Below are 18,753 nucleotides of genomic sequence, written 5' to 3' on the forward strand. Positions count from 1 at the left end.
TTCTTTGGCTTTACAGGTTTTTTCTGAAACTTAGTCTCAGATTGCCTGGGTGTGAGTGGGAGTGTGTCTGTGTTTGTGACTGAGTGTGTGGGTGTTTTTTTTTTTTTTTTTTTTTTTTGGCCTGCCGTTAGTGTCCCTCACCGTAGTACGACGCCGAACCCTGAAGGGGTGCCGTCAGGGCACTTCCATGAAGGGGGGCCTTTAGGGCCTGGTTATAGGAGGCGGTGAGGGCGGCTCTGTTAGACTAGGGAAGACCCGAAAGGGGCAGTGGCGGGGCCTCCCATCGCCCTTTAGAGGGCGGGGAGCATAGGTTGCCCGTCACTGTAGGGACCTGGCCACTTTTGCTGTTTTTTTGTTTGCTTGTGCTTTTTTTTTTTTTGAGTGGTTGTGTGTGTGAGGTGTGTGTGTGTGTGTGTGTTTTTTTTTTTGACTGAGTTTTTTGGTCTGCTCAGGTGAGCATGAAGGGATCCAGCATCCCTAGGCCCCAGGGGCATTCCCGCCTCCCGCTTCCTCAGTCGAGGCCCTCCATCCCGTGCCCTACCACAGGCACGAAGAGGGAGCGTCACTGCTCAGACTCGAGCTCCCACTCGTCCGCTCACGAGGCCACGTGTGCTAACCCCTCTACACCCAAATCCACGAGAGTGGCACCTCGCTTGCGTGGTGACTCTACCCGCTCTGCCAAGGCGGCCCACCAACATGAGGCTATGGAGGAGGTTACACCTGCTCCACCATCTCTCTCTTCCACCAGGGGCACTTCGGAGGCTCCTGCTGCGACTCAGCTCCCCCCCTCTGCTGATCCCGCTCTGCAGGAAGATGAGGGTTTCACCCCCGTGATACGCAAGGGATCGAGGCGTGCTCGCCAGGGAAACGGCCCTTCTCCGGCAGTGCGCACTGGGCCTCCCCTCAGGGATCCCTCTGCTGCTCGTCCCTCCGTGTCGGTAGCTGTGCATCCGCCTCCCCGCTCTGCATTTCCAGCTTTCCGTGTGCCGGTCCAGGACGGGCATGCGACGAGCTACGACGCCGTGGCTGCACTAGAGCGTCACCTGCCAGGGCTACGCTGCTCCAATCTCATGGGTCGGGATGGAAGCTCAGTGTTGGTGCCAAAGGACGAGGGAGCCTACGACCTCTTAAGAACAGCCCTGCAGGACGAGGCCTGCCCTGTAAAGCTAGTAGAGCTGATGCCTGGTCAACAGTCTACGAAGGCAGTGGTCATGGGCTATCCCTTGAGAATGCCCATAGAGATTCTCCTTCACCACCCTCAAGTCGAGGAGGCAACCCGATGCCAAAACACGCGGACCCGAGAGGAGACTCGACAGGTCATTGTCACCCTGCGGGGTCCTCTGATCCCTGCCATAGACCTGGGGAACTGGGGAACATATCACCTTCGCCCCTTCACCCCAGAGCCTCTCCGTTGCTACCGCTGCCAACGCTACGGGTACCACCGTGCCAACTGCAACCGCCCCGTCATCTGCGGCATGTGCAGTGGCGGCCACGACACGGTCGAGTCCCTCCAGCGGTACAAGGCGAAGCAACCAGTTGCGGCCAAGTGCCCCAACTGCTCCGGACGACACCACGCCTGGCACCCCAGCTGCCCCGCGAGGGTTCACCGAGTGAACCAGGGTCGAGAGAGGCAGGTTGCTTTTGTAAAGGAAAGCCAGGCCACCAGCGCCACTCCAGCTCCCCCCGGCACTTTCATCTGGGGCCAACAGCGCCGCCCTCTCATCCAGCGCCCACCACCTCTCAGTGACCAGGAGTTCCCTCCATTGCCCTCAGCCCTGACTGTGGTCCAGACCACAGCCGAGGTCCACCGCCAGCAGCCGCCTGTCTCGCCAGCACTTCCACCTGTAGAGACCAGGCAGCCACTGCCTGTTCCGCCACCAGTGCCTGGCTCCACACCCAGTCCACCAACCGCTCCTGCTCCTCCGGTGATCTCATTCACAACGGAGGAGCTCAGGACCTTTGCCACGGAGCTGGCGCTGACCCTCGCCAAAACAGTTGCCTTAACCCTCGACATCCCTCTCCCAACAGAGCCCCTTGCCGAAGCTGCCAATCGCCTAGTGGACCAGGCGATCGAAAGGAAGATGGCGAGCCTAGGTGCTCCTCTGTCCCCTCGCCGCCCAGCTCGTTCGGCAGGGCGACCCCGTCCCACACTGCACAGGACAACTCGTCCGTCCAAGAGGATCAGGCCACGACCTACCAATGCTCTGTCTTCCACCGCACAGCTGCCTCGTCAGTGACATCGTTTGCGGCAAACCCTAGCACCATCAGGGTCCAGAGTGATAGAGAGGGCCTCACCACCGCTGCAGGAGAACGACCGTCTGCAACTGTCGCCGGACGGCCAGTAGACCGCTCTCTCAGGCTCCTCCAGTGGAATTGCTTGGGAGCACGGAGCAAGCTCCCCTTTTGCAGGAGGCGGCCGCACAGGACCGCCCTCATGTCATTCTCCTGCAGGAGACCCTGCTCCCAGGCAATTCCACTTTCCATCTCTCGGGATACACCACCCATCTCCTCCCGTATATTCGTGGCGTTACACGGGGATGTGCCGTTCTGGTCCAGGACCACATCGCGTGCACGGATTGTGAGTCCCCTCCTTTCTGTGGACCTGATGTGGAGGTTCAGGGCGTGGTTCTCCATCTGGCGACGTCGCCCCTAACGGTATACAATGTATACCGAAGCCAGAGGAGCACCCTGGAGTTTCGGGGAACTTTTCTCCCAAGCTGCCAGGGGGGCAGTGTACATTGGGGGCGACTTCAATGCCCACCACGCCCTTCTGTCATCGCCTCTTCAGTCCAATGAAGCAGGACGGCACATTTCCTTACTTCTCGAGGAGATGGGTGGTGTCTCCCTCCTAAACAACACGACAGAGCCCACCCATATTGGAGGAGGTCGCCTCGACCTCTCCTTTGTCTCAACCCCTCTGTCAGGCCTGGCGTCATGGTCACTCCACCCACACCTTGCGAGTGACCACTTCGCTACTCTTGTTGGCTTGCCTCTCGCCCCCCTCCCCCCTCCCCCGCCTCCCACACCACGATGGGATCTACGCAAGGCGGATTGGGCGGCCTTTGACCGTGCTCTCACGGCGGCCTTTGCGACATCCTCTCCCGCCTCAGACCTCGAGAGCCGGGCAAATCAAGCAGCAAATATCTTTTCGCACGCTGCCTCTCTTGCCATTCCATTGCAGCGGCGCTCGGCGAGATGCTACCGGGACGGCTGGTTTTACTGCGACAGGGTCAGGGAATTGAACCATAGGCTGAATGCAGCACGCAGGCAGTACCGGCGGCGCCGAACATCTCCGCACCGCCGGTACCTGGTTGCTGTGACTCAGCATGTGGTTACTGAAAAGCGTCGCCTTAAAGAGGAGGCGTGGATCGGATGGTGTCGCACCCTAGATTCTCACTCCACACTCCGTGAGATGTGGGGGAGAATCAGGTCCATCTCGGATCCACGTCCTCCTCGTCCGCCCTCCCACCCTGACCCTGCCGCTGAGGCCAGCCGTCTTGCCCAGCATTTCGCTGACCGCTCAGCCTCTTCCAATCTCCCGCAGTCTGTCCGAGCCTTACAAGTGCAGCTGTCCGCCTCTCGCATTGCGGCCATTCAGACGGCGTGCAATACACCTGACCCCGCTGACTGTCCCATCACCAGCGGAGAGCTTCAAAAAGCACTGAGGCACCGGGAGGACACTGCACCGGGGATCGATGGGGTCACGTACTCCATTTTAAGTCATGCTGGTGATTGCGGTAGAGAGCGTCTGCTTGATTTGCTCAACCTCTCGTGGTCTGAGGGGCGTCTACCGAGGTCGTGGAAGATGGCGGTCATCCACCCGATTCCGAAACCTCGCGATCCCACTGCCATGCGCCCCATCTCCCTGCTCAGTTGCTTTGCAAAGACAGCTGAGAGGGTTGTGCGGGCTCGTCTTGCTTGGCGGCTGGGACCGCTGCACCCAAGGATTTATGCATATCACCCAGGCAGGAGTGCCACCCACTGCCTTGCATCATTCCTTGGGGAGCTGAGGGGCGGACGGGGGATGGCCATCTTCCTCGACCTCGAGAAGGCATTCGAACTGGCGAACCCCACCGTTATCTTGGCAGCTCTTGCGGCCAGGGGTGTAGGGGGCAGGCTCATATCCTGGGTCCGGGATTTTTTTTGTGACCACACTGCGGGGGTCCGCTTTCAGGGGCACCTCTCCTCTTTTCACCCGCATACCAATGGCACCCCCCAGGGAAGCGTTTTGAGCCCTATCCTGTTCAATGTCCTGATGGAGGAGCTCCTTTTTGTTGAATATGGGCCTGGCATAACTCTACTCTGTTACGCTGACGATCTAGCCCTCGTGTTTACATGGAGAGACTGTTTTCAACAGGCAGACATGGCCCTTTCTCGGTTACATGCAAAGTGCAACGAGCTAGGGCTTAAAATCAACTTTGCTAAGACGAAGTGTCTGCCTTTTGGCCTCCGCCCCCCCGACTTTCCACTGCTGCTTGGAGGTCATCAACTCTCAATGGTCACCGTCCACCAGTATCTGGGGGTTTGGCTAGATGGGGGCCTCACCTTTGCTTGCCATGTACGGTATCTGAGGGAACGTGCTTCCACCCGAATGGCTGCTCTCAGATACCTCTCCAGGCGGAGTTTGGGGGCATCATTTTCTGTCCTCCGGACCTTTTATATTCACGCAATCCGATCTCTGGTGGACTACAGTGCCATCTGTCTAACTGGTCTCACTCCACCAGTGTCTCGATCTCTGGAGGTCATCCAGAACGATGCACTCCGCATCATGCTGGGTGCTCCACGTTGGACCCGGATTGTAAATCTGCGTATGGAGGGCGGGGTGCCGTCTCTGGCCCATCGCATTATGTTACGAGCGGCAATCGTCACACTGAAGATGATCCAGTGCCTGCCTCACCTGCCCGTCACTGCCCTCCTAAAACGCCTTCTCGGCCGCCCACCCGAGCCGGCCCGTTAGCGTGACTGGGCTCGCAACACGGCCGCTGTCATCCATGGACTGGGAGCTGCGGCGAGCCTCTGTCAAGACCCCGACTCCCCCTTTTCCGGATATGTTGATCCACCGCCATGGGATCCTCCTCTTTTTAATATAATTTGTCCATCGGAGGCTAAACCCCGCTCCTCGATTCCAGCACTCCTTTGCCAGGAGGGTCTCAGTAGGGTGGCAGCTCTGGCCTTACCAGACTCAGCCATCTATTACACTGATGGCTCTGTTTCCCCCAATGGCGCAGCTGGAGCAGCCTTTGTCACTGGGCAAATAGTGGAAGCTTGGCGACTCTCCTCAGGTGTATCCGCTTTCCAGGCGGAACTTGCGGCCATCCTGGGTGCTTTGCGCCATGCTCACCACCATCGTCGCAACCGAGTCATAATCCACACAGACTCTCTTTCCTCGATTCAGAGATTACGATCTTTCTCGCTGCATGACAACGTCTTCCTCCTAACAGCGATCCATACATTCGCATCACTTCTTGTCCATAGGGGCGCAACGATTAACCTGCACTGGCTCCCGGGACATGTGGGAATCAGTGGCAACGAGCGTGCTGATCACGCTGCGGGCTCAGCTTGTGATCTTCCAGACATCACATTTCCACTACGACCTAGTCCCTCGCACCTCATCCGCACTCTCACTGCCACCATAGGAAGACTATCCCTAGAGGACCATCAGCTCTGGGTCACGGAGGGCTCTTGCTCTGCAAAATGGTATGCTACTGCCACGTCCTATTCCCTCCTGCTGCCCCCCCCAGGTCTACCTAATTTTATTGTAATCCGGCTTCGAAGATTGCGTCTTGGGTTTCTCTGCTACAAGCAAATTGTGGGTATGGAGCCAGACCCATGTGCCCATTGCTTGTCCAGCTGTGAGGAGCCCCTTCTTCATTATCTTCTGGACTGCCCAGCCACCACCATGCTCAGGTCTGAGCTGGACTCGCCCATTGAACGAACTGGTGACGTCTTTATGGACGCTGCAGCCGTTGTTGCCCGTGCTCCATTAAATATATTGATTACTACGGTTAAGGATTATCCTCCACCTCGCTAAAGCAAGTTCGCGCAAGTAGTGCGCACCTCTGACGGGCTCTCAGTTTGCCCGTGTCCCAAGAAACTGGGACGAATATCAAACAAACAACAAACAGGCGGGTGACGCATTAGTCTTCTCCTGAAGGTCCTACTCAAGCGACGACGACGAAGATTATACTACCATGTCCGGATGTGGCAAAGGAGGCAAGGTGAAGGGAAAGTCCAAGTCCCGATCTAGCAGGGCTGGGCTCCAGTTCCCCGTCGGCAGGATCCACCGTCTCCTTCGTAAAGGCAATTACGCCGAGCATGTGGGTGCTGGTGCCCCCTTCTACTTGGCTGCAGTCATGGAGTACCTAGCAGCTGAAGTGCTTGAGCTGGCTGGCAACGCAGCCCATGACAACAAGAAGACTCGTATCATTCCCCGTCACCTGCAGTTGGCTATCCGTAATGACGAGGAGCTCAACAAACTCTTCTCTGGCGTCATCATCGCCCAGGGAGGTGTCCTGCCTAACATCCAGGCTGTGCTGCTCCCCAAGAAGACAGAGAAGAAGTAAACACTTCCAAGAAATTCTTCTTCTTCTTCACCTCCATCGGCTCCTTTAGGAGCCACATTCGTTTCTTGAGAGAGAATAGACTTTGGCATAGGCCAACATCATCTTTGTGTATGGATGAATGTGTTGGTATACTGTATGTGCGTATAATGTGGTATGTGTTGAATGCTGGCATATGTCTGTGGCTATATTTATGTTCGGTTGGATGTAAGAAGCTACTGACATCAGTGAAGGTCGATTAATGATAATAATAATATTCCCACTACTACATAGCGTCTTGTCCCGTTCCCAACTGCACCTACATAATACTGTACTGTATAATTATGCCTCCTAAATAAATGCCTGGCCGGGTGGATGAATGAAAACACAGGTGATGATGGCTATTCTCCCACCATCGAAGGAATGGACAAAGTCGTTCAGTGACAGAGGATATGGTGATGTATACAACAGTATATATATTATCCGTGTGGTGACGACCATGGTGGATTTAACACCCCGAAATAGCAATAATGGTAATAATGAAGAAAATACTATTCATTCATTTCTCTCGTCATTAGTAGTATTGCAACAACTAGTTACTACAAAATCAAAAAAAAAAAAAAAAAAAAATATCTCCACCATCTATCTCTTCATCCATCCATCCATCCATCATCATCAAGATTAATAATAATATTAAAAATCATCATCATCAGCTGCAGCAGCCATCGAACTGCGAGCTCCGGTAAAGGCCTGCATAGTGAAACTGTTGGGAGGCGAGTGTCAGCCACCTTGTCAACCACCTCTTCTATATAATGAACTAGCGGTCGTGCAAGTACCAACCGGATCCATTTAAATTTGATTTCAGGCCTCGGCGGTTGTATGGCGGTTGATGCAATGCTTGTACGATGGGTGATTGGTGGGTTTTGGCACTTAGAGAAAACGGCCGTGACAGCAACAAATTCAAGAGATAATTTGTTCATCTGCAGAGGCCCCTCACCTCGATCGAAAGAAATCTCGGCCCTTTTCAGGGACAAAACCCTTCTTCAAAGAGAGATGATGACAGACCCTCAGTTTAGGTTTCCATATATCAGCTATTGCTCCAGAGCGAAGCATGCTCTCTTTCACACACACACACACACACACACACACACACACAGACGAATGAACTCCAATACTTACATACAGACATGCATTCATTCCTCTTTTTTTTTTTTTTTTCAATCATTTACTTTTTTTTTTTTTTTTTGAAGGGGGGGGAATATTTGCCTCTTCGTTTATTTCTTTTCTTGATGTGTTGTTCACGTCGCAGTTTTTGTTTTCGTTATTTGCCTGTTTCTTTTACTTACTCATCGCTTCACTCACGCCCTCATAAAGGTACACAGGTTGGCACAACGAGAAAGGCATTCCCGCTGCATATTAGGAAATGCTCTCTATCCGGCATGAACGCACGGTGAATTCTTCAGTTACTATGCTGGAAAAAAAAAAAAAAAAAAAGTGAACCTGAACCCATCGATTTTCGCCTGCAGTTGTGCGCGTGTATGTATGTTTATACTGTACCTATGTATTTGTGTGTCTGTGAGCATGTATGTCTGTGTGTACGGACGTATGAGGACACACACACACACACACACACACACACACACACACACACACACACACTTACGGAGGAATGAACTGTACTTATATACTTACATACATGCATTCATTCATTCATCCTTTTTTCAATCATTCATTTACTTTTTTTGGGGGGAGGGGGAACTTGCCTATTCGTTTATTTATTTTGTTGATCTGTTGTTCACGTCGCAGGTTTTGTAGTCGTTATTTGCCTGTTTCGTTTACTTCCTGATTGATTCACTCACGCCCTCATAAACGTACACAGGCTTGCACAAAGAGAAAGGCATTCCCGCTGCATATTAGGAGATGCTCTGTACCCGTCATGAAGGTTTGACAGTGAATACGAACCCACGGTAAATCCTTCAGTTACTATACTGAGAAAAAAAAAAAAAAAAAAAAAAAAGTGAACCTGAACCCATCGATTTCTACCTGCAGTTGTGCGTGTGTATGTATGTATGTTGTATGTTTATACTGTACGTATGTGTATGTGTGTGTCTTTGTGAGCATGTATGTCTGTGTGTACGGATGTATGAGGGCTTTGTGTGTACAGTATGTGAGCATGACTTAGTGCGTACGTACATGTGTAGGTCACTGCGCACACAGTACAAATGTATTTGTGCACATGTGTTGTTGTATGTACAGTACCTACATATTATAGACTGACATGAATATGCATGATACGATGTCATGCATGTATTTACTGTACGCCTGTTGAGTGTGTGGGTTGGTACAGTCGGCCTAAGAAGTGCCGGCGGAGTATCCAGAAGTTTTCGGTCAGCGATAGTGTCCATACTCTTCCTTATATCTGTACGAGGTGAAACCTAATAGGTAAAATTGTTACAAAAAACAATAAATCCATGACCAGTTATCTGTATATTTCAAAATTATTGTAGGAAGCAGTTGGTTAGTTACGATAATAGGAATTCCTAAACGGAACAAACTGATATTTCACAACTGGCGCTCAGGAAGAGTCGGGAATAATTATTTTGTGGAGTTCAAATCTAGCATGGTAGCAGGCAGTGATTTTTGGGTAGCGTAAGACTGAACAAAAGCGAGCTTCAATAAACATTGGAAATGATTAATGATTATTTATAAAATAATAATTTCCGTTACAATACGAGGGAATAATTTCAAGTCATTTATTTCCGTTTCCAATGTCTCCATGGACGACGACAGAAAGCGGGAAGGAGGCGTAAGCCAGTAAGCTATTATAAATGTTTCGATCAACACGCACGAAAGGAGATAACATTCACTCAAGGACATGCAGTTATTACACTGCCTTTAGCCAGTTTCCCATGAAAAAAATCTCAGGATTATTTCATATAAGACAGAGGGCTATCGGTAAAAAAAAAAAAAAAAAAAAAAAAAAAAAAAAATCGAAATTTGCCTACATTAGAGTCGGAGCTCCTTGGAGAATGCTACCTACTGTCAGTGTCTGATATCCTCAGTGCATAATCGATTCGCAAGAGCAATAATATGCAGAGGTTCATAAATCAAACATTGAGTTCAAAACTTCCAAATAAGCATTTTCTGTTCAGCAGGACATTAGAGTTTATAAAAAAAAAAAAAAAAAAAATGACTGGGAGTTATAGGCGTACTGGCCACCGCGCGCGAAATTAATACATTTCACATTCATTCAAATCGGGAAAGATAACTAAGTGTTACCATCTAATATATCACTGCCTCCTGTTATTCATTTTACATCATTATTTGCGCGATATAATATATACGTTATTTGGCATGACGTGATGAAGGCATTGAATGTTAACCTTATATTCACTGTTTTCATAGAACGTATGGCAGTGGAGAGTGACCGAAGCAATCTGACTCTGTGCCGTCACTTCTTGGGACGACGGTACGTTGTTGTTGGTTCTCCAGATGAATAAGAAGGCCCGCACGCCCATATTTACTCTTTTATTTTGTCGCTATTGTTTTAACCCCCAGCCCTAGTTCAAAACATTTCGATTGTGCCTACGTGCCCATCCCAAACCACCGTTGCCGAAAAGAAAGAAAAAGAAAGACATGAAGGAAAAAAAAAAAAAAGTCGACAAACCAGAGTTTCTGAGAGGCAAATTTGTAAGTCTGTCTTTCCCCTTTTTATCGAAAATCTTGTTTAGCTAGCTAACTGGCGGTTGGTTTCGTTGGTTTTTGAGGTAGGTGTTTTGTGGTTTGTGGGTGACTAGCAGCAGTATTGCAGTCTCTTGAGATCACTTGTCAGTGTATGTTGTTAGATGCGGGTACTGTTTGAGTAACTTGTTGAAGTTGGTTTTCCGTTCCCGTAGAGTTTCATAGCGTTTAGTATATAGGATGTGGGTCGGTTGATATGGCTCTTAGGCTACTTGGGAACCATCTGTGAAAATTAAGGTTGTTGTCTTCGGTGGTGTTCTTAAGCTTGTTGTAGATGTTATTACTGTGGATTTCTATTTTTCCCCAGATCTATTCGGCTTGACTGTGGAGTCTGATGTTCAAAGGTAGGGTTTTGGTTGTTAAGTGGATCTGCTCAGTCTTGAGTGTACAGGGATAATGTTGATCCGTCGCGAATCTAAGGGCCTTGTTTTGGATGACCTGTAGCTGTTTTAACTGATTTTTGCTTAGTGTGTGAGTCGGTACTGGGGGGTATTCTAGGATTGGGAGGACTAGTGCCTTGACAAGATGAGCTTTGATTTTTATAGGCATATTTTTAAATCGGTACAGGCGGCTTAGGGCCCATGTTTTTTTTTTTGTGTGTGTTTTTTTTTAAGGAAATTGGGGGAAGAAAGCGAGTAGAGGGGAAGGGATAGTAAGAAAGAGGAAGGAAGGGGGAGTAGATAGCTGGTGGGCTGACCACCGTGTTTTTGTTGTATAGTGTGTTATTGAGTTAAGCTAGCTAGCTAGCTATTTCAGAGATTGGTTGGGTTAATTTGGTTTAGGTGGTATTTAGGTGGTTTAATCGTGTTGGAAGATTGAGTAGTTTGGGTAGAAATCAGTGAGTCACTTATCGGTTTTTGTTTAGGTTAGGTATATACGGGTATAGTTTGGGTAACTAGTTTAGGGTTGTAGACGGCTTAGCGATTTTAAATCTTAACACATACCCACTTACATACATAAATACACACACACACACACATACCCACGTACACATATACATACATATACTTGATGTTATAGTTTGGTTTATTTTTAGTCCTAATATATGGGTTGTGGGTCCCTTGTTATTGCAGATAAACTGCTGGGGAACCATCTGTGAAAGTTTAAATTGCTCTCTTCGATGTTATTTCTCAAGAGATTGTATATATTACTGCTGTAGGTTTCGATTTTCTCCCAAATTTTCTTAGCTTGTTTATGGAGTCTAATGTTTAGGGGTAATGTTTTGGTAGTTTCATGTATTTGCTCGGTATTAAGAGTATAGGGATAGTATTGGTTTGTGGCGAATCTGAGGGCCTTGTTTTGGACTACCTGTAACTGTTTTAGTTGGTTTTTGCTAAGTGTGTGAGTAGGTATGGGGAGATATTCTAGTATTGGCAGTACTAATGCTTTCACGAGGTGTACTTTAACGTTGGTGGGCATGTCTTTAAATCGATATAAACGACTAAGGGCTCCCACTGCCTTTTCTTTTCTGTCTTTTATACTGGGAAGGTACCCTCTTCAGTTGAATTTGAAGCCTAACATTTTACCTTCTTCCTTAATTTCTGTGATTTCTTCGTTGATGGTGAGGGGTTCTTTTTTTGTATTTCCTAGTTGTATTACGGTAAATTTATTACTATTGGTCCGGATTTTCCATTGAGCTTCATGTGTATTGATTTTTTCTGCCTCGTTCTTTGTTCTATTATTCATGATGATTCTGGATGGGCCTGGATAGTATATATGTGATTTGTGTGATATCGTCGGCAAAGCTGATGTTGATGCCGTGTGTTGATAGAGGGGTATCGTTTGTGTAAATAGTAAATAAGGTTGGAGATAATACACTTCCTTGGGGAACTTCGCAATTTGGGTTGAAGGTAGGGCCTAAATGGTTGTTTTTTTTAATTTGCGCTTTCCTATCAACGAGGAAGTCGCAAAGTAGTTTTTCTGTTATCATTGGGAGATTCAGTCCTAGTATTTTATATTTTAGCCCAAGATGCCATACTTTGTCAAAGGCTTTAGAAATGTCTCTAAGGACTACTTGGCATTGGCCTTTGTTTGCTTTGTAGATAGATATGTGTTCGGTGGCGATGGCAATGGCTTGTGTTGTACCTCTATTAAATCTAAAACCATATTGATGTTCATGGTAGAGGTTAGTGTGTTCTAAGTGGGATCGAAGTCGTTTGTTAATTATGTTCTCAAGAATTTTACCGGGAACTTCTAATAGTGATATACGCATAATAATAATAATGACGTATAGAATAGGGGGGGAAAGGAAGGAAGGTAAAGAATGATTTTGTATAATGTGATGAGTGTTATGCAACCAGGACGACGACACATGGTGGCAGGAACTAGGCCTTAGTTTAAACTATACGCATATATAATAATAATAATGACGTATAGAAAAGGGGGGGAAAGGAAGGAAGGTAAAGAATGATTGTGTATATGTGATGAGTGTTATGCAACCAGGACGACGACACATGGTGGCAGGAACTAGGCCTTAGTTTAAACTATACGCATATATAATAATAATAATGACGTATAGAAAAGGAGGGGAAAGGAAGGAAGGTAAAGAATGATTGTGTATATGTGATGAGTGTTATGCAACCAGGACGACGACACATGGTGGCAGGAACTAGGCCTTAGTTTAAACTATACGCATATATAATAATAATAATGACGTATAGAAAAGGGGGGAAAGGAAGGAAGGTAAAGAATGATTGTGTATATGTGATGATTGTTATGCAACCAGGACGACGACACATGGTAGCAGGAACTAGGCCTTAGTTTAAACTATGCGCGCTGGCTGAAATCCTTGTATGTGATTGCAACCAGATCGCAGCCCGGCTTCTGCCTCCTTCCCATTCGCGGGTGGGATGGGGCCGGATCGGGAAGGCGGGTATTTAAAGGAAGGTCGCGGGCGGGTGACCCATCCTGCTCTTCAGTTCTGGCCCAGCTCTCGTAGCGTGAACATCTCTTCCCCAGATCCTGAACAGTGGCTAGAACTCTCCCTAGACTTTCACAGTCTGTTTTTCTCTCTCGTTTACGAGATCCGGTGCTTTTCACCAGTCTTGTGTGCTCTTGTGTTTTTTTTTTTTTTTTTTTTGTGTTATCAGCTGTTTTTCCGGCTGCCACTTAGAGTCCCTGCCGTAGTACGACGCCGAACCCTGAAGGGATACCGTAGGGTATTTCCATGAAGGGGGGCCTTAGAGGCCTGGTTATAGGAGGCGGCAAGGGTAGGCTTTCTGTTAGGGCTAGGGTTAGGTAAGTCCCTCACGGGGCAGTGTTGGGGTACTCTCACGGCGCCCTTTAGAGGGCGGGGAGTTTAGGCCCCCGGCACTGTAGGGAACCGCCGGATTAGCAGCTGATAATTTATTTATTTTCTTGTTTCTTTCGTTGCTCTTTTAAGGTATATACATTGGTTCATGCTCATATATTCGTGTATATTTTAGGTATACATGTGTGTATGAGTATGTACATGTGTGTATGCTAGGAAGAGGAATGGAATAACATTTAAATAAATAAATACTCCAGTACATATATATATATATCTTACAGATACATATATATATAAGAGCCTTTTTTTTTTTTTTTTTTTTTTTTTTTTTTTTTTACCATGAGTGCGCCGGATCCTGCACTTGATCCCGACCCAAGTGGTGACTCGAGTTCACCTCCAGCACCTACAGGCACCAAGCCTAAGTCCCACTGCAAAAGGCCACGACTAACAGGGCCAGAATATGGTGCTGATGATCTCTTCCTGCATATGGATACCGAAGATGACTCTCCCACTGACTCAGACCTCTCCAGCAAGGACGCCAAGTCAACTCCTCCTGACACCTTAACTTCCAAAACAGATGCTACCCAGGCCCCTGCCACCACGACCACAGATACGATGACTGATGATGACGGCTTCACAGTGGTACAGAGAAAGAAAAATAGTAAAAGACTTACCAACCTTGCTGATGAGCCAGCCACATCCTCCTGCAATACAGACCGCCACTCCACACCCACGAACACACGTTCATCTTCCCAGCACCTTCCTCAGCCACCTAGCACTACCAGTACACCCCCTCTTCCCCCCTCCAAGCCTCCTGCGTTCCTAATCACCAACAATGATGCCTTCCCCACCCCTTATGACACTGTGATCGCCTTGGAGACAGAGATGCCTCATCTCAAATTTAAATTGGAGGCAACACGGAACCAAAACACGATTCTGGTTCCTCTCGATAAAGACACCTTTCACGTCCTAGACTCTCTCACCTCTGTGGCAGGCAAACCTATCTGCCTGAAAAAACTTGACCCTAACCTGTCCACCAGAAAAGTGATCCTCCAAAATTACCCTACAAATTTTCCCCTGCAAGCCATAAAAAACAATATCCAAGTGGAGGAAGCCACGAGATGCGAGGTAGGGGGAGCCCCCACCAGGCAGGTGCTAGTCACCCTCAGAGGCCCCATCCCAACAGCACTGGACCTACAGTCGTGGGGCACCTACGCTATCCGCCCATACACCCCGGAACCTCTCAGGTGCTTCAATTGCCAGCGCTACGGGCACCACCAGTCACGTTGCACTCGCCCCCCAACATGCGCAGTGTGCAGCGGCCGTCATGCCACGGAGGAGTGCATCTCCAAATTAAAGGCCAAGCAGCCGGTCCAGCCGAAATGCCCCAACTGCCAGCTCCCTCACCATGCCTGGAACAAACTATGCCCAGCACGCAAAGACCTGGTGCAGAAGGGCATAGTAAGAGAGCACCGTTGGCTCCAGGTAAGGACTACAGTGACACCAGCACCGCCAGGGACCTTCACATGGGGACAGCAACGCGCACCACAGCCCACAGTACGGCAAACACCAGCCCCAGAGGAGTTCCCCCCTCTACCTCCAAGCAAACATACACCTCAAGCAGTTCCTCCACCTCCTTCCAGACCCACTCCCACTGCCACATCACACATCATAGCACAACCGCCTCCACCCACACGTCCGACAGTCCACACCATCTCGACTCAAACAGTGCCAGATGCCGCCACACAAACTCCTCCATCAGCTCCCATACTACCTCCAGGATATGTTATCCTGAACAGGGACCAACTGGCCTGCTTTGCTCAGCAAATAGCCGACCACATCACCACATGGATGGGAAAGGAGCTAGACATGCCTATCCCCAGCCCAGAGGGAATCCACACGCTCGTACGCAAATCACTCGATCAGTTTGCACACAACCCACAGCCAACACAAACAGAGATGCCACCGCCACCCACAACCCCTACCACTGCTCCTATTCACACCCCACACAGCAAACAGAGGGGAAAAGAGGAACGTCAGAGCCGCTCACGTTCACGCAAACTATCTCAAGACCGCCTACGAACACCTCACCAACAGTCACGCAGCCATCCCAACACCACAGACAAACAGCCAGACAAAGTACACCACCTGTCCCCAGCACCACCACACACGGACAACAACACACACAGGAGGAGATCACGATCCCCCATCCCAACGCCCACAGACATGGACGACTAACACACACATTTCCTCACAGACAACCCACACACACACAAGCACTCCACATTTTACAGTGGAACGTCTATGGGATTACTCCCAAACGCCTCCTACTAGAAGAGGCAGCCCATAGAGACCATTTAGACGTCCTCCTCCTCCAAGAAACACTCCTAAAACCAAACAGGCAACTCCGATTGCGAGGCTTCACCACCTTCCTCCCCCCCAGCACTCCAGGCGGCCCCAGAGGCTGTGCCATACTTGTTCGGAGCCATATTCCTGCCACAGCTATTGATCCGCCACCAGACTGTGGCGAAGGTGTTGAGGTACAAGGAGTTGACATAACCCTGGCAGATGGTCACCTACAATTATACAATATTTACCGTCACCCTACAGCTGACATTAACCTTGGGGAGGTTGCCACTCTCTCCACCACCAACCAGCTCTTCATTGGTGGCGATCTAAATGCCCATCATCCCAGCTTAGGCTCTAGATCCCCCACGAATGCTGCTGGATGCCATGTCTCTGCACTACTGGAGGAGGTGCCAGAGCTCATACTCCTTAATGACCCAGCCACCCCAACACACGTCCGTGGAGGCAGACTAGACCTCTCTTTTGTGTCTTCCGGCCTAGCCCCCTCACTACCTGGAGGCTCCATCCCACCCTTACGTCAGACCACCATGCTATACTAACCACCATCAAGGTTGCCCCACTCCCCACGCCTACTGGGCCGCCACCACGATGGAATACTAAGAGGGCAGACTGGCCTAAATTCACTACCACACTGGAAGAGACAGCAGCATTTAACGCTCCAGTTAATCTGGAGGAACATGCCACCCTCCTCACAGATGCCTTCAGTGCAGCAGCAGGCTCCACCATCCCAAAAACCGCTCCCCCAAAGGCTTACCATACCGACCATTGGTTTTACTGTGATAGGGTAAAGGAACTAAACAGACGCCTTAATAGAGCTAAAAAGATCCATCGAGCCAACCCCACAGCTAACAGCCTCGCCTACCTCCAGGCTGTCATCAGGCATTCTACAGGGGAAAAATCCGACATTAAGGAGCGAAAGTGGCTGGAGTGGTGTCAGTCCCTTGGGGCTCAATCAAGACTGGGGAGTATTTGGAAAAAATTAAGAGCCATTTCCAATCCTCAGCCACCTCGTCCCCCGTCTCACCCCGACCCACAGGGAGAGGCTGAAAGGCTGGCAGCAACATTCGCCCAGAGGACCTCACCCACACAGCTTCCCGAAGACACCAGAAGCAAACAAGAAGCCCTACACCAAACCAGGACGGATCTGATCACCATCTGCAAGGCCACCCCATCTGACTCTGATCATATATTCACTACACACGAGCTTGATCAAGCCTTGAAAACAAGCACCGACACTGCCCCGGGCCCAGATGGTATCACCTATTCCATGCTCAACCATGCTGGGCCCACAGCAAGATCCGCCTTCCTTGATCTACTAAACCACTCCTGGTCCATGGGGAAACTCCCTGAGCAATGGAAGACTGCCACCATTCACCCCATCCCCAAACCGCCTGATCCCAGATCCTTTAGACCTATCTCCCTTCTCAGTTGCTTGAGTAAAACTGCCGAGAGGATGGTGCTCAGGCGCCTCAGCTGGATTCTGCCCTCACCCCACAGTCACATCTTTGCTTACACCAGAGGTAGAGGGACGGCTGAGTGCCTGAGCTCCTTCCTCTCGGAGTTACGTGGAGGAAAAGGCCTGGCCATTTTCATTGACTTAGAAAAGGCTTTCGAGCTGGCATGCCCGGAGGCCATCCTGGCAACCCTGGCAAGCAGGGGAGTCAAGGGACGCCTCCTGTGCTGGCTCGAGAATTTCTTTCAGGGCCGACGGGCAGCGGTACAATTTCAGGGACACACCTCATCAGAGCACTGTCACATAAACGGAACCCCGCAGGGCAGCATTCTCAGCCCCACGCTTTTCAACGCCCTCATCAACTGCCTCCTACAGGTGGACCTAGGCCCTGGAGCCCGCCTCCTCTGTTATGCTGATGATATAACACTGGTTGTCCATGGAGGCCCATACCATGCAAAAGCCCAGAGGGCTCTAACAAAACTCCACCTCAAGTGTACTGAGCTGGGACTCAAAATCAACCCGACTAAGACCAAGGCTCTTCCCTTCCTCATAAACCCCCCTAAAGATACTCTTCACCTCGGCCACACAGCCATTGACTATGTTACCACCCACAAGTACTTGGGAGTCATCTTCGACTCCAAACTTTCATTCCGGTCGGAGGTTAACCACCTCCGAGAACGAACTAAACTCCGCCTTAATGCCCTGCGATCCTTGGCAGGAAAGGGAAAGGGAGCCTCGTACAGAGTCCTCCGTTTATTTTACATCCAAGCCATACGAGCAATAGTGGACTATGCGGCGGCAGTACTTCCATCCCTCAATGAACCTCAATTAGCCAAACTGGAAGTTATCCAGAACAATGCCATGCGTATCATGACCGGTTCACCCATGTGGACTAGACTGTGCAATCTCCGCATAGAATGCGATCTTGAATCCCTACACCTTCGCATACAAGCAAGGGTGGCGGGCCTGGCAGCCAAACTAATTCACAATGCTTCCTCCCTCCCCCTCCTGCCACGGCTTACAGCGGCAGCCAGCCTTCATCCAGACCTCCTAACAGACAGCTGGGTTCATAATATAGCTCAAGCAATCCACACCTATGAGCTAGATGACTTCATGTCACAGGCCTACGACACGACTGTCATCAATTACAGCCCGCAGCCTCCATGGAGTCCGCCTCTACTCAAGCTCATTCTCAGACATACACTACCCAAAAGTCAAACACCAACCTCCTTGTTGCGCCAAGAGGGCCTCCAACAAATTGCTGCCCTCACAGCCCCAGAGTCCATCACCTACTACACTGACGGTTCGGTTGCATCAATCAAAGCCGGAGCAGCCTTCGTGTGCGGGAGCCGATCAGTCGGCTTTCGAGTCACAGACGGTGCCTCCACCCTTCAGGCTGAACT

The 18,753-nt window shown here is 49.8% G+C and overlaps 1 protein-coding gene across 1 annotated transcript; it reads left to right on the plus strand.

Annotated features, from left to right (window-relative positions):
* Positions 1-6,191: 6,191 nt before the first annotated feature.
* Positions 6,192-6,563, plus strand: LOC145418948 (histone H2A-like). The gene has a single exon (XM_080287203.1). The coding sequence runs from the start codon at positions 6,192-6,194 to the stop codon at positions 6,561-6,563; it is 372 nt and encodes a 123-aa protein (XP_080143329.1).
* The last annotated feature ends 12,190 nt before the right edge of the window (positions 6,564-18,753 follow it).

This window comes from Coenobita brevimanus, chromosome 117 (genome assembly GCF_032717465.1).
Source record: "Coenobita brevimanus isolate Jiangsu-jjx chromosome 117, ASM3271746v2, whole genome shotgun sequence".
In the NCBI taxonomy this organism is placed as follows: domain Eukaryota; kingdom Metazoa; phylum Arthropoda; class Malacostraca; order Decapoda; family Coenobitidae; genus Coenobita; species Coenobita brevimanus.